This window comes from Corvus hawaiiensis, chromosome 16 (assembly GCF_020740725.1).
Source record: "Corvus hawaiiensis isolate bCorHaw1 chromosome 16, bCorHaw1.pri.cur, whole genome shotgun sequence".
NCBI classification, from domain to species: domain Eukaryota; kingdom Metazoa; phylum Chordata; class Aves; order Passeriformes; family Corvidae; genus Corvus; species Corvus hawaiiensis.
The window spans coordinates 1765075-1780563 of NC_063228.1; the positions used below are offsets into that span (position 1 = coordinate 1765075).

Here is a 15489-nt window from a genome sequence, read left to right on the forward strand (position 1 = left end):
ACATCTATCAACAACAACAAACAAATGCTATCACATTTTATTTGTACTTGCTGTATTTCAAACTCTTAATTCTTTGCTAAAATTGTCTTGTCCAAGATTCATTAGTGTATCCAGTCATTAAAGAACATACAGAATGACACCTGCTGCTTCTATTCCATATTAATAAGTAGCTATCCTGACTACTCTATGGGGAAAAAAAATGAAATTTCAGCAGCATGGCATATATCACAGTCTGTAACATACGAGCTTAAATGCCTGCAAATGTTTCTTAAATGCAAAACCAGCTCTCAGAATTACTAACTACCATATTTAACTTCCTAAGATTACACATCTTAATTTTCAAATGTCCCCAGGGCAAAAATTCAACTACAGACACTTGAGAGATACTCAGTTTTAAGAGTTAATGTTGTTCATATCAACAACCAGGATGCAAATTCCAAATCACCATTTACTAGAGCATTGAATCTTAATTTAGGCATAGCATCTTTTAACAAAGGGCATGATCTTTTCACAGCATTAATTTATCCATTTTTCACCATGGACATGTAACACATGTTCATTCAGAGACAGCAGGAAACAATAATTTCATGCTGAAATTCTTAAAGGCTCAGAAAAATTAGAATTATTTAGAAAACAGACATCTTTTGCCACTCTTTCTAGCGGCTTCCCCAGGATCTCTGTAGCATATGTTGAGAAGTCAGCAGATGCACTCTCTAACCAAATCATTAAATAAAAACATGCTGAATTGCATTAAGGTCCTATGAACAAGCCATCTTACTGAGAAAGCCAGAGCTCTTGCAAAGTGGGCATCAATGAATTCACTATGAACAGATTCCTATCATTCCAGCTTTTTGTTTCTTTGTAAGAGCTGTGCCATGGGACTGGTGCACAGACAATTCTCCGGGGAAAAGGGCGTGGGGTATTTCGAATAGAGAGTCTCTTCCTTTCAGCTGGATCCAACAAGACATAATCAACTAGAACAAATCATATGTATCAAGGTGAGACTGCATGTATAGCCAAAATCACTATATCTTCGTAGTTCAGGAAGCTGTAGAAGTCTGCACATTTAAAACTAACATAGTCATAGTTATTTGTATGTTTTTAGCATAAAATACAGCACAGTAACCAAATTACAAATTTTACTCAAAAATTATTTCAGAAAAAAAAAAAAAAAAAGAAGAGAATTGGTCCTGATCCTAAAAAATGGGAGGCAGGAGAAACAATTTTTCATTCCTGATGGGATGTTGGGACGTAAGGTTTCAGAAGTAGATATTTGCTGAAATTGGAATGACATAGCACGATCACAGGTTATTTTGTCTCAGAGATCTACTGTAGTTCTACTGACCCCAAAGGAATTCTCCATAGATGCTAAGAATAGAATGGAGACTCGCTTTCAAAGTGCAGGAAATGTCCACATACTTGGAACCACCCAGAGATTGAGTCTTACCAATGCCTTTCATGAGGCCGATACGATAGTCTGTCTTAATCTCTTCTTTTAAACCTGCAAGGAATTTCTCCAGCTCTGGGCTAGGAAGAATGTGAGTTGGAATATGTTTTAAAATTTTATTCACCACTTCCTTATCCTGAGGTGCCAGCATGTCTTCCTGCACTCCATTGTAGATGTAGTGACAGTACCGCTAAAAAATGTTTAAAAGATTACAGTTATTGCATGAATTTCCTGACAAGTAATTAATTACTACAAAGTGCTTTCAGCTTTTCTATCACTTGAGCCTTTTCTGTAATTGAAAGGCGTTGGAATATAATGGATTTTGGCTATCTATGTCTGTTCCTTTTAAAGCACTGACATCTTTACAATACTTCCATCCGTGTTGATGTAAGCATATAGACCACTAGAACCCAGTGCAGCATATTAAATTACTGACCAAAAAAGTACTAGAGAACAACATGAGAGGTTAAGAATTTGGGAAGATACTTAACTTGCAAACCCTTTACAGCAAAAATCAGAGTAGCTACAAACAAATGAGAAAGGAGTTGATAACATTTAACAGCACTTTGCTATATTGAATATTTACATTCCTAATCCTCGTGTACTGCCTGCTTTTCTCAGCTACTTTTCAGTAAACAATTTCCAGATACATTGCAGATGATTACTGCTGCTACTTCCATCTTAAAAAGAAATTCTAGAAATACCTCTATATCATCACTTGAAGGTGGCTTTTCTCGCTTACTTATGTCCTTCTCATGTAAATCCATGAGAGCAAATTGTTCTTCTGGGGTCAGTGGCTGGTTGTCTGTGTAATTTATGACATGCAGTTCTGGTGTATGAGCAGGTACACTCAGTGAAATGGGTTTCAAACTCTTTAACAAAGTACTTTTGAAAAAAAGGAATAAAAGTTTAGCAAATAAAGAAGCAGTAATGTTTAAGGACAGGTGACAAGGATTATATAAACGACTTGTGCTGCACTGAGGACAAGTATGACCTATGGAAGTATTTCGATTATTCAATAAAAAAACTCTCATTAAAATTGTGTAATACAATACACTACTTTAACATAAAGGATGCAATCATGCAAACCTTACAACTGCCCAGTATCACTCAGACAAGCAGTATTTTATGAGCAGTTCTACCAGAGTCAAACCTACTAGCAGAGTTATTTAGGTTGCCCAAGATCTCCATGTACTTTCATGTGATTATCTCACCAAAATCTTGTGACACCAAAGCCAGCATTGATGCACATGTATTTTTTGTAGGGACTTAACATTTCATGCTTGGATGCTTAACACAGCATTCAAGTAAAAAGAAATATAAAATCACAACTCAAACTAGAATGACTGCAATAATCTGTACCTTTACAACATTTCATTACGTTACCTGTCAGAACTCCAGCGCCGCTTTCTCCTAGCAGCTTTCAATACCAGTTAAGAAAAATCACATACAGAAATATTGTTCAAGAAGATATTATTTCATATTGGGAAAAAACAGAGCTAAGATAATTAATCAGATAATGAAATAAGAAAAAAAAAATACAACCTCACAGAGAAGCACTGCACATGATTATTTGGAGGGATGAACCTAACTAGTTAATCTGAAACTGGCCTTTCATTTATTGAAGTTATGCATGCTTGGGCAAACTTGTCTGTACTGACTCTGAGGTGACAAGCTTGTAAGTGTTTACTAGGGATAAGTGATTTCTTCCAGGGATGACACTTTCACAGATAAAGAATTAGAGATAAAAATGCATAGAACAAGCAAGCCTAAACTTATAAACACATTCAAATATGGATACACAGTGAAGCCTGTGATAACTCTATCACTGAAAACGACTTGAATTTTTGCATATTTTTCAATTTTAAATCCTGTGCAGTAAGAGTGTAGTTATTAGCTATGGAGTCACTTGGGTTTCGGTAGTGTTTCTGTTCCTTGAATGGAGCTGCCAAAGTCCATGATGACTCTTGCATCAAAGGAGGATAACAGCTTTTCTCACGGAGAAGCTGAAATTGGAAAAATAAAAGCAAAAGTTTTACACAGCACAGTAATTTAAAAAGACTTCTTAGGGCTAGAACAGGATTAAACCTCAATTAGTATAAAAAGAAAATACATAGGTCTGACATACATTTGACCACTAACCTATTTTTAGATCACAATGCTCTGCACATTTATAAGGATAATTTTATACAACACTTCAGTAACACTCAGGCTTTTTTTTTTTTTTTTGCATAATCAAGGTATTTTTTATAAATAAGAGAAGACAGTACATTATCTCATTCTTTCTACTCCCCCACATCTCTATCTTGCTTCTTTTGTTCTCCTTATATTTGCTTAGATTTAGAAAATTCCTATTTCTCATGCCTTTGTCAATGGCCTGTCTACTTTTAACACTCAATCCTTGTAATAGTTGAACAATAGTACAAGTTAATAAATTCAGCTCTTGTTTTTCTCTCACATCAGTAAGGATTTGTAATGCATTTCTTCTGGCTGTTCATTCCATGTTTTCTCAGGTGACTTGGTATCTATTGATGGACTTTTCATCAGTCCTGATATCTAAACTTTACTAAGATAGCTCACAGGCAAATGAGATGCAGGTCTCAAAACACCCTCAGAGATAAAAGTACATGAGGTGCAATCATGAATGTGCTTGGAACCATTGAATGATTAAGGTTGGAAAAGACCTCCAAGGCCATCAAGTCCAACCTTTGACCCAGTACCACCATGGCCACATTGCAAAGAATGGGAATTTGCCAGCCCATGGAATGTGTGCATACCCTGACAGCACATACCTCATGCAGGTCTGAAGGTGCATCTGAAGCAGAAGCAGGTGCAGGTGTGTGTAGGAATGGTAAATTCGGTGACCATTTTGGACGACTCATATTGCACATGGAATTGGTTTGTGACTGGAGAGAAATGAAAAACAACTTCAAAGATGTTTATGAAATACTCTGTTTCAAAAAAGATTTGTGAAGAAGGAAGAGTCCCTCAGTTTTCATTACAAGTTGAAAATTACATATTGCAACTTTTCAAATTTTAAGGAAACAGCTGTTCTTTGGGGTGGGCTCCTCAGCAAAACATGTTTTTTGCAGTCATTTGATAAAACCTCTAAATACCAGTAAATGTCAGTTAAAAAAAAACCAAAAAAAATCCTTATTGTTATATCCCTGAAAACGATTAAAAATATTTGAATGTTTTAAGTTATACCAAAAACTCCACATGGAGTTTGTAATGGTATAAACTCTGGATATTAGAATATTAAATCCTACCAGACTGCCAAAATGACAGTGAAACAGTCCAAGTTGTGTGAACCACTTTACTGGGGACGAAAAAAAGACCCACTACATTTTTTTCATGTCTGTAATGACTCAGTTCCAGGAGAAGCTACTGCCAGGATGCTGCTGGAAGAACAAACTGCTCACAAGTACTCTGCAAAGTGTTTTACAACAAATGTCAGGATATCCAATATGCTTTAGGATTATGTTCCACCTCTTCAAGGTGATAATACTTTGAGATGGCCTTCCAGGACTCCATACAAAGTTCTGTCAGGATATTTTCTCAGAATTATTTAGCCTCACAGTGTTTTAAGATGCTTTTGAATGACAGCTTTCCTTAGTGTAGGCCAAAGCCTCACCCACAGTCTGAGTTTCCTAAATCAAATTTGTTGAGCAGATTCACAAGGAACAAATTCCTGAATACATAGTGACACTATGAGAAAAAGGAAGTGGAAGGGTATTGTATCCAAACACAAGTGAGTTAAATCACCATGAAAGAGGAAGTTATCGCCCAATATAATTACGTTTTTAAATGATATAATCTTTTTTTTCCCCATAATTTTAGCACATGGTTATTGCTTTCTGATGTATCACTGAAAAACTAGGCTGCTGGAACCTAGTTTTCTAGCAGACAAAACTGTGCCCTCATCAATATCAAAGTAGAGCCCATTTAGAAATAAAATTTGAGAAAGGACTGATTTGATTTACCTCCTTGGTATTCCCCAGCATGCCTGCACACACAAGCACAGAGAAATAAAGACATTATCACTGCCAGACATAACTTATTGAAGAGAGTATGAATTCCTCTTGATTAATGACTAAAGGATTGGGCCTTAGGGTACTTTAAAAATGAATAAATGATACAGTTTATTAGGACATCTACTAATTCATTCTTAAAGGTACAAGAGTCATTAAAAAAGCCATTGTTCATCCTGAAACAGCTCCTGACTTACATGCCAACTAACCTTTCAAACACCTAAATATTTGCACAAAGAAATCCTTTAAAAGAAGTACATTATAAAGGATTAAGTCCAAAGAATATTCAACAAGAACATGTGTCTTTTAATAAGAGTTCTTCCAATGCCAAACCATTAACCACCAGTAATGGCCAATTTCATCTGAAGTTTTGACAAAGTTATTGATCTTTCACAGTTGCTGCAGAAGTAACTTACCCTCAGGAGACTTGTGCTCTGTGTTGGCTTTGTTTTGCTTTGCTTTTTTTGTTTGCTAAGAATTCTTTAGGCCTCCCCAGCAGTGTGAACATCCTTGTCGTTACATGCACTGAAAAAGAATGAGAGACTCATTTCAGGTACTACACAAGGTGTCAATCAGCTTCTATCCCAACTGCCAGGAAGAAGAAAAATCCCAGCTCTCCCATTCTCTGTTTACAACAGTAAGCTTTCTCTCCCACCAAACCTCCATGATCTTTTTTCTTCATTCCTCCCAAGCTCACTTTTCACCTTAATCTTTCTAACTCCCCCCCAGATGTCCTTCAAGTAAGACTTTCTTCCATCCTGCCCTTTCTGCTTTCTCCAAAACCAGCTTCCTCCCTGTTCCCAGGGACTCTGGGCCCCCCAGCTGTGGTTTACAGCAGAACCACACATTAATTGCCAAGGAGAATAAGCCCATGTCAAAAGGAATGGGAAAAGAGAAAGAGAGAGATGCCCAGCATGCCTCACACATCCACAGGAAGCACAGGTGAGCAGGGTAAGGGCAGGTACTACCTGCAGGCACTCTTGGTACCAGTCCCTCTGCCTGCCGCAGCTTGGTGAACTTCTCTGACACTGCCTTTCAGTCCTCAGCTTGGTTGCCCCAGTTACAGCATAGCTGGTGCTTGGAGACAGAATTCCCTCCTCCCTCTCCTCCCCCAGCAAAGAGGAAACAGCCCCTTTCAGTGTTGTGCCAAGCTGTGATCAAGGAGATTCAGTTGTGGAACCAATGAGGAATTGTACAGGCTCCTTTTGCCTCTGAAAGTTATGAAAAATGTAGTCCTGAGATCCCTGAGATATTCTAACTTTTGCACGAAAGCACTGCACAGAGCTCCCAGAGCAGTAAAGGCTCTATAAACGCAAATTTTCTTAAGAAGATTTGGAAAAAAAATATTCAAGATTCAAAATCTTGAATCCAAACACCTCCACCACTTTTCCACCATTCAGAATCAAACTCCCTGAAGAGCTGAACACAGCAGGTGAGATACTCCCAATTCCTCTAAGCCTGCATGCATTTGCCTCCCACTCAAGTCATCACTACGTCCTGAAAGAGCCTTCCATCACATTCCTCCACAAATGGGAATTACAACCATCCAACATGAAATCTAGCACAATCTCTTAACAGCTACCCTCAAGAGGGGCCTTGGACACATTCTGCCAACACAGCAAGAGTTCCATTTTAAACCCTTCCCCATCATCGTAGCTACTTGTCATCCAGTCTTCTGTGAGCTGTGAGAATGGCTGATATGCCTGAGTTAACAGCAGAGTTTTCGTTATACCTTGTCCTTATACCATCTACAAGTGGAACACTGTTGTTGGCCACTGTTCTTTAAACACAGGCCAGCAGTGCAGGGTACAGAAGCAGCACTGCTGGTGCTGGTAATTGCTTGGCTAACGTGCGCCGTAACTCTCCAAATATTTCAGTGCTGGTTTGCAACATGAGTATTTTCCTGCTAATTGGAGCTGACACTGGCATGAAGACAAGCTCAATTAAGCAGCAGTTAAGAGTAACTACTGTTCCTCTCTGCACATCAACTCAGATGCTCATATATGCATGCCCTTCGAAGTTGAATAAATTATTTGTGCTGCTTGAAAAACATTAAAACCAGTTATTTTGTATAGTGGAAGATTACATATGAATTTTTAGCAGAAGAGCTAATTACACATAGCAAGAAAATAATTTACTAAGAAGTACAAGACTATCTTCAAAACCACAGCTATGGCATGCTTGAAAACAGCCAGAAACTTAAAATCTCCAGTATACTTTAAACTCAGTGACTCCATTAAACTTTATAGTGCCATTATCACTGGATTATGTCACACTGTAATTCTGCCAGTTAGTTTTCCCTACACTTACTTTTTCAAAAAGGATACAAACACAACAAATTCAAATTTATTACGATACACCCTAGTGTACCAGGAATATCAATACACTATGCACTTTAATAATATGAGAGATTAAGCACTTTAAGAGTTCAAGCAAAATACATTTGCCCGGACCATCCTCTTCTTGCAGGTATCTTGTGCTGGGCTTTTAGACCCCCACCGTCCAAATATGTGTTAATATACAAATCTTACTCCCTCTGTCTACACAAATCCTTGTATCTGCAGAGATCATTGAAATCAGCACTTCAAAGACACAGAGCTCCAACAGTCTGATATGTTAAACCCTCCATACTTCATAAAACCTCTTTTTGCATTAATTTACAAATTAAACATGCTATTTATTTTGTTGCCTTTTAAAAAAATAATCATGAAACCGCTAACATTCAGTTTTGTAATACTCTCATAGGTGGCACCAATTAAATGATTAAAGCAGCCGTGAGAAACATGAATATTGAACTCATTTCTGATTGCAATTTACAGCACGAAAAATTCCGTGTAGCAGAAGCTGGGAATTCACTGAAGCCTCACGCTTGCATGTTAACACCATGATGATGGATCTGGAGAACAGCCAGGCCAAACCATCGTGCGACAACCGCACCGAGCATCACTGCTGAGAACAGTCCCAGCCAAATGCTCAGACACTGTAGGACGCACTGCTTTTGCCGAAAACCCAGCTAAATTCCTACAGTAATTTCTCCTCACACGGCACATCTCCCCGAACAGGTTTGCCACGTGGGCACCAAAACACCTGGAGGCAGCAGGACAAGGTGGAAACGTGTGGGAACAACAACCCGTGACGGGGGAAGGCGGCTGTGCCAGCTGAGGCGTTTCACAGCAGCCGCTCCACCGCTCCTCACGGCGTGACTGAACACTCCCAGCCCACTCGAGCTGCCTCCGCTGCCTCGCAGCCCGGGGATGCTGGCATTGCAGACACCCACGGAGCGATTGCTGGCACCGGAGCCGTGAGGCGCGGTGCCCACCGCCTCCTGGGGCCGAGCGAGCCTCCGCACGCCTCCACAGCGGCACGGCGGCCGCAGATACCCTCATCTTCCGTCCTCCGTTCCAAAAAGCTCCAGGCTGCGTGTCCTAAAACAACACAAATCTCTAGGACACTCATGAGGGTGCCCGGACCGAGCGGCTGAGGTAGGGCCAGGGTGAAGGGCAGGACAGCGAGGGGGACGCGAAAGGACACCAGAGGGGCAACAGCCGCCACCACCCAGCCCCGGCGGCCTTTGGAAAGCGGCCCCTCGCTCTGCCCGCCCACGGCCGCGCCAGGCGGGCCCTGCCCGGCCCCGCGGGGAGGAGACAGCGGCGGGAGGGCGGCGGCGGCGCTCCCGCAGCCCGGCAGGCCCGGCAGCCGGGGGGAGCGGCCGAGCGGGGCCGCGGCCCGGGGGGCGGCAGCCGCAGGTGAGCGGGACGTTCCCGGGGCCGCCCGGCACCGCTCCGCCAGCCCGGGCTCCGGCACCGCCCGGCTCAGCGGGAGGGCCGCGGCCCGGTAGCCCCGCGGGAGCGGGGCCGTGTCCCCCCTTACCTCCGGGGGATACGCGCCGGGGAGCCGCTGTCCGCCCGGGGCGCTGATTAGTGCGGGTGGCTGCAGCGGTGATTAGAAGGGGGGTGGTGGCGGTGCCCTGGCCGCGGTTCTGCTGTTCTGGGTGCCCGGTGCAGGCCGCGGGCGGTGGCCGAGGTAACGCCCGGGCTCGGGCGCGCCCCGCGGGCAGCTCCTGCCCAGCGCTGCCGGCAGCGAGGGCTCGACCGCTGCGTGTGACAGCGCCGAGTGCCGAGGAGGGGCACAGCAGGGACACTGGCGCCCTGGCTGCTCGGCCTCGCAAACAGGAAAATGCCTCCTCTAACCTGCCCCTCGTAAGGGTCCCCCGGCAACAACAGCTGGACATTTTCAGGGAGATTGCTGCACTGAGGTTTCTTTTAAACTGCCATAATTGAATATGTTAGAGCATCTGGAAGCATTTTGGCTTTACATGCAGAGTTTTGAAGCTGTATGAGATATGCTCTCAATGCTGAGCACAAGGATGCTCACAGAAAAAAGTCTCATTAGCGTGTTACCGGTTTCCAGCATCAATAGCAACAAATTGTCCATGCAGGTAGTTAGAAGTGGTGTTTTTACTGGTAATTGAATACCCTGATGGGTAAGCACAGGGTTAATGTTATAAAGGAAGAAGGTGAGAGGCACCTGTATCTTGCTACTTGGCTTTGGGAGTTCCAGAAGAGCTTGCAGGGACAAGCCTACATTAGATGTGTCTTTGTAAAAGTAATGTTTTAGATTGTGTATCACTTCATCTGAAACCTGCATTATACAAAAAAAAAATTAATTTTCAAAAAGCATCTGTATGAGCCTGTTATTAACTGTACCTTAATTTTTAAGGGAAAGTGGATGGCTCAGTGAGAACTGGCTGTTCAGAAGAGGTCGGGGCTGAGGATTAATAACGTGTCTAAAGAAATGCAGGAACTACAGAAGCATTGGCACTCCGTGATACAGACCATCCACAGCAACGCAAATGTGGGTCTGGATTGTAATTTTATATATTTATAATGCTGCTCCTTTCATAGCTATCAGGATAACATACCCTGATTTATTTAAATGCGCTCCCTATTTTTGAAGTGAATGCTGTGAGGCCTATGGGAAGGCCTGTCCTCCCACGCCTTCAGTCAAGATAAAGGGAGGCCTGGTTCTGCATTTTTGTGTTTTACTGGCATAACTCTTTGAGATGATAGAGTGGCATTTTAGTGAAATGGTTGTACTGCTATAAAAATAACTAAACTACAATACATTTCCTTATCGATAAAATACCAAAACTAGGATATATGTTTCCTTAAGGGAAGGGAAACTACTGCAGTAAAATTCCAGAGTATAGCTATGACTGCCTCTGTAAAAAGATTTTTTTTTTTACTAGTAGTGTTACTAAATTCTTAACAAGTCTCTGATACAGACATGCCTGCACTGTACTTAGATTCAACAGGTGAGCAGGTTGCAGATATTACTAAGCCATGGATAAAAGAAAATTGATAATTTTTAAATGTTGCAGATTTTTTAAATTAACAAATTCTCAAATAGTTCAAAACAATGGTTGCAGAGACCCCAGTGAAAACTGCAGCTAGACTGACTTATTTTTTTACTTGTTTTCAGATTGGGTTTTTTGTGGATTTGTTGTTTTTTATGATTTGTGCAAGAATAGAACTGGGGAGTCCAAGAGAAACATGTTGGTAGAATTATATTTGCTCTGAAGTTATCTAAATTTGCAGCAAGTCCCCATGCTTTTGAAACAAAGAGGCAACAGCTGCTCCCTATTCCAGCTGTAGACTGGCAAAAGAGCTATCTTACCTGTAGTTCACTGCAGTGGCAGTGATCTGTGAAATGCATCTGTGACAAGAGAGAAAAAAAGTCTGAAATGTTTTTCTTTCATCTGCAGGTTGTTGCCTTTATGAATTCCCGCGTTGGCCAATATTTAGATGACCATCCTTTTGTTGCCTTATCACTCCTGATGTTTGTTGCAGTGTCAGCTATTCCCGTTGCATTTTTCCTGGTTTTTGTTGTTACAACAGCTGTAATGGCCTGTATTGGTGTGATAGTCATGGAAGGTACTGTATGCATTCATGTGTGTACTTAGCTATTCCCTTTTAAGGCACGTTATCTTTTCCTTTTCTCTTCTTCCCTCTGGAAGTCTGAGTCCAAGCAATTGAGGATTTCTGTGTGTAGTCCTCAGGTCTCAGCAGTAGTAAAACTCTTAATAGAAGAATAGTAATCTGATTAAGTGTAGTTTATAGAGGGGAAATCCTATTTTCCTTTCTAATCTCAGCCACCAGGATATGCCTAAACCAGTTATCTTGAGCATGCATAGCTTTTATAGAAGTTAGCCAGATGATTGAGGAAGATTGTTTTCCCAAATGGTTTGAGATTGGGGTTATGGTAGAATATCAACTCTTCTAATTTGTACATAGACTTTTTAAAATAACAAACTGTTGTTGTTTTATTAGGTGTTGTCATAGCCATAGGTGGCATAGCCCTTCTCTGTGTGCTGTGTGGCCTGGGAGCACTGTCCCTGGGAGTTTCTGGAGTGCTGAGTGTTTCTTACGTTGCACTTTCAACTCTGGTCAACTACTGGTGTGCATCAAGGTGAGTATGGATGTCTTAATCCATGCTTGGATTTCAAACTCTGCAACTGTACTATTGCATTCATTGCTTCATTTTTTTCTAATTGAGCCACTGTTGCTTAGTTTAACAATGGCTCTTGAATGCTTTGAATCTTGGGCTACCTTCGTGGCTTAATACGCAGCCTACAGGTGTCTGATCATCAATAGCTATTCTAATGAGTGTTAATACATGCCCTGTTTCCTAGGTGGGAAGGAGGAAATATAAATGGTCTTTAAATGTGAATGTGCTAACACAGCATGACATCAGGCAGTAAAATACAACTTTGTCTCACTCCAGTGTGTTGCTTTAAATGTCATTAAAACCCATTGCCAAGTTGAATTTTGTGTAGGGGATGAATGTTTTACAGTTTTTCCTGCATGATGACCCAGCTATCTCTGCTTACCTGCATTTGTAGAGTAAGGCACCAAAATCAGTTGTAGATTTGGGATAGGCAGAGGAGTATGTAAAAGGGACAGTATGGTCAAAATAGAAAGAGCAGGGGTTGTAGGATAGTTTTGTAGGTGCAGGGTGCCAGTTGTGCCTCCCAGGACTTTGGGGTCTATTTCAGTCAGCATTGCCTCAGCCAGGCAGCTGGGAGCAGGAGGCAGCAGCAGGCTGTGCTGGAGTGCCACCTGTGGCCCCCTGAAATATCTGCCAGGGAAGGAACCACAGTAATCACTGAGGCAGAGGGAAGAGCAAGGAGAAAAACTGCAGCTGCTCCCTTTTAGATTTTCTCAGTTTGCTTCTTCAGCACAGCTGTGTTTGCACAGCTCTCAAAGACACACAAAGCTGCCTGAGATGGCACCAGGGGGACAAAAGCATGGTGCAAGGCCCAGTGTGCTCACACTTGCTCCTGGGCATGCTGCCAGGTCCACAACATTGCCCACCAGTTCCAGAAGACTTCCATTTTCCATAGCATATCCAAGCACACAACCCAACCTGCACACCAGCCCTGTTGACCTACAGCTTTGATGGTAAAACAGATAATACCATCTATTTTTGTGTTCCTCTGTCTTCTGAAAGAAGCTTAGGTAGACCAGCAGCAGATACAAACCTGTCTGAGACATCTCACATTGCTCAGCTTTTTTGAGCAAAAAGTTAAAGGACAATAATCTTAGAGAAGAACAGCCTATAAAACCATTCTTTTCTCATGTCTGCAGGGATCAGATAAGGAAGCCAGATGTTAATGGAAGCTTGCCACAGAAGAAGCCTGGCTTGGATCTTTCTGCCAATGCTGCAAAGAGTGAATAAGTGGGTTTCTCCCACTTCATAGGCACTTAGCTGTACAATTCCAGCCTTTGCTATGTAATTGTTTACTCCTTGAGCATTGAACCATTGTGTACTGCTGGAAACTGAGAAAAACCAATATACACCTTACACTGGCACTGTTAAAGGGATGTTAAGAATAATAATGCAGCAGTGCATTGCAATAGTAAGTGTATGTGCATGATGGAATGTTCCATAGAGTTTGGTAAAGGGATGCAATAATAATTGTTAATAACTGTTGAGTCAGTGGCAAGTAGGTGGACAGAAAGGGGAGGGTGATATTTGATTTCTCAGATACTGGAGTTCTGAATATACTCTGCTTAGTACATAGCAGTGGTCATTTTGATACAGAAGTGCCAAAGTTCAGAACAGTAGAAACATGTTTTGAATGTGGAAAAATATTTGTTAGCCTTAACAACCTCTGTTAAAATAGTATGGGTAGCCCCTGCCACTGCTTTATATTTATTATGCAGGGAAAAGTGGGTTTGGTATATGTTAAGTCACGGTCTAAGCTTTTATCTACCCTTAGATGTTATGTTATTCCAAAGGGATATTTTTCTTATTCTGATTGCCTTATCATATCAGGGGTATGCTTAGGTCTTGCATTTTTTTCCTATTTGTTTAGGTATTTAAATTGCCTGGTTTGCTTTTCAAGTTGTACCTTTGTGTATGTTGTTTAAAGTTCATTCATTTTTGCAAGTGCTATTTTATTTTTAAGCATTAAGAAGGTATCTAACTACATTAGTTTAATAAAGTGCTGTTTGTTTAACCAGATTGTCTTATTAGTCTGTTTTATTCTACAGTAAAAACAACTTTTTCACATCTCCTTTTAGGAAGGCTACATTTGGAGCTGAGTTTTTCTCCTTGATTAAAGGATTTTATAGGGCAAACATTGCTGAGCCAAAAACTGAAGATTACTCACCTTCTCATGCCTCTAAAGGAAACGCAGGTGTCTAAGGTCTAAATTAGTTTTTACTTAGTTTTGTGTGAACAGGCAGCAGGCTTGACTAAAACACAGACACAAAGCCTACCTGAGCTGTAATGTGCTCCACACAGTAGTGGTGGTAAATAGCTTCAGCCCTTAGGCTGAGCTGGCCCCACACTTGAGCTGTAGAGTGAAATAATCCCCAGAAGACTTCCAGGAGCCCTTTATTTTAATGGCACATTAATTCAGCAAACATTACAAAGCCACATAACCAGCCTTCCCTCAGGCAAGGCTGCTTGCAAGAGCTTTCCAGGGAACACCTCCAAAGACAGAGCAATAAAGCCCTTAGACCTGTCTAAAGTAACAACACTCAAAACCTTTATAGCACAACTTATACATGGATACACAGCTGAATCCTTCTTCCTGAATTTCCTTTAGGCCCTTATCTTCTGCTGAAGGGAAGAGGCATTACTTAACATCAGCAGACTCTAAAATAAGTTAATTCAGTCCCACTCAGAGTCTGACCCCACATGAACCATTTCCTTCTGCATTTTAAATTTATTTTTCATTATACAATTCATTCTTGTCATCAACACTTATCAGGAGCTAAAGCTATGACTTCTCAGTGACCTGCAGGTAAATTTGGAGCAGTTTCTCTCCTGCTGCCCTGACCTTTGCATGCTTATCAAGCATTTCAAGGCTTCTCACTGTGTCCTTTTCACCAAGAGCTTCTTTTTGTGCTGTGCCATCACTGCAGTGTGGTTTTCAATAGGGAGATGCTGAAGAAAAAACTAGGTCAGCATAGAGTAGGTGTTTTTACTGGAGACAGTAAGGCCATCCCTTAAAAGGAGGGCATAGGTTGTTTTCTTCTTTAAATTATTAAACACTGCAGTAGAGCTAAGAAGTTCTTAGCAAGACAGGCTGGGGTGATGCTGCCAAGTCCCCTTTCTCTCAGTTGCTCCCAGCTTCCTGCAGAACAGCACCAACCCCACAAGAAACTGGCAGGAGACTCCCACCCCAGTGGCACCGTTCCCAGCCAGCTCCTCAGCCTACTCAGCCCTCACAGACCTGGTTCACGGCCCCTTACTTTAGGCATGAACATGCCTTAATAGGCAACCACCCTGCTGGCCCTACACCCCAAGGGACCTCATACATCCCATGTCTAAGGAGAGTTGGAGCAACCAATTGCAGTAAGAGTTCCTGAAGCAGCTGCTTGAGCTCAGGCTGCAGAGTCAATGCTGCCTCCACTTGCAGCAGGTTCCCTGACTAATTCCTCTGGCTCGTCTTGCAGGACCATCATCCTCACCTCACCCCTGCCCTGTGTCAGAAGAGGG

The 15489-nt window shown here is 41.8% G+C and overlaps 2 protein-coding genes across 3 annotated transcripts in view; one reads left to right on the forward strand and one right to left on the reverse strand.

Annotated features, from left to right (window-relative positions):
* DNAH3 (dynein axonemal heavy chain 3) overlaps nt 1–9481 on the reverse strand; it is a 57167-nt gene extending 47686 nt beyond the window's left edge. Inside the window, exons 1-8 of one of the 2 annotated variants that reach the window (XM_048320815.1) lie at nt 9349–9481; nt 5895–6003; nt 4240–4353; nt 3249–3453; nt 2834–2867; nt 2152–2332; nt 1448–1637; nt 779–974 (exon numbers count right to left, since the gene is read on the reverse strand). In XM_048320815.1, coding sequence (XP_048176772.1) covers nt 779–974; nt 1448–1637; nt 2152–2332; nt 2834–2867; nt 3249–3453; nt 4240–4338 — 905 coding nt within the window. In that variant the 5' untranslated portion in view covers nt 4339–4353; nt 5895–6003; nt 9349–9481. Of the gene's footprint in view, nt 1–778; nt 975–1447; nt 1638–2151; nt 2333–2833; nt 2868–3248; nt 3454–4239; nt 4354–5894; nt 6004–6446; nt 6749–9348 lie in introns of those variants that run through there. The other variant, XM_048320814.1, reaches the window with a different exon arrangement.
* A 476-nt stretch (nt 9482–9957) lies between these two features.
* Nucleotides 9958–14004, forward strand: LDAF1 (lipid droplet assembly factor 1). Its single transcript, XM_048321221.1, has 5 exons — nt 9958–9994; nt 10220–10332; nt 11243–11411; nt 11808–11946; nt 13125–14004. The coding sequence occupies exons 1-5, from the start codon at nt 9958–9960 to the stop codon at nt 13213–13215; spliced, it is 549 nt and encodes a 182-aa protein (XP_048177178.1). The 3' UTR covers nt 13216–14004.
* Nucleotides 14005–15489: the final 1485 nt, after the last annotated feature.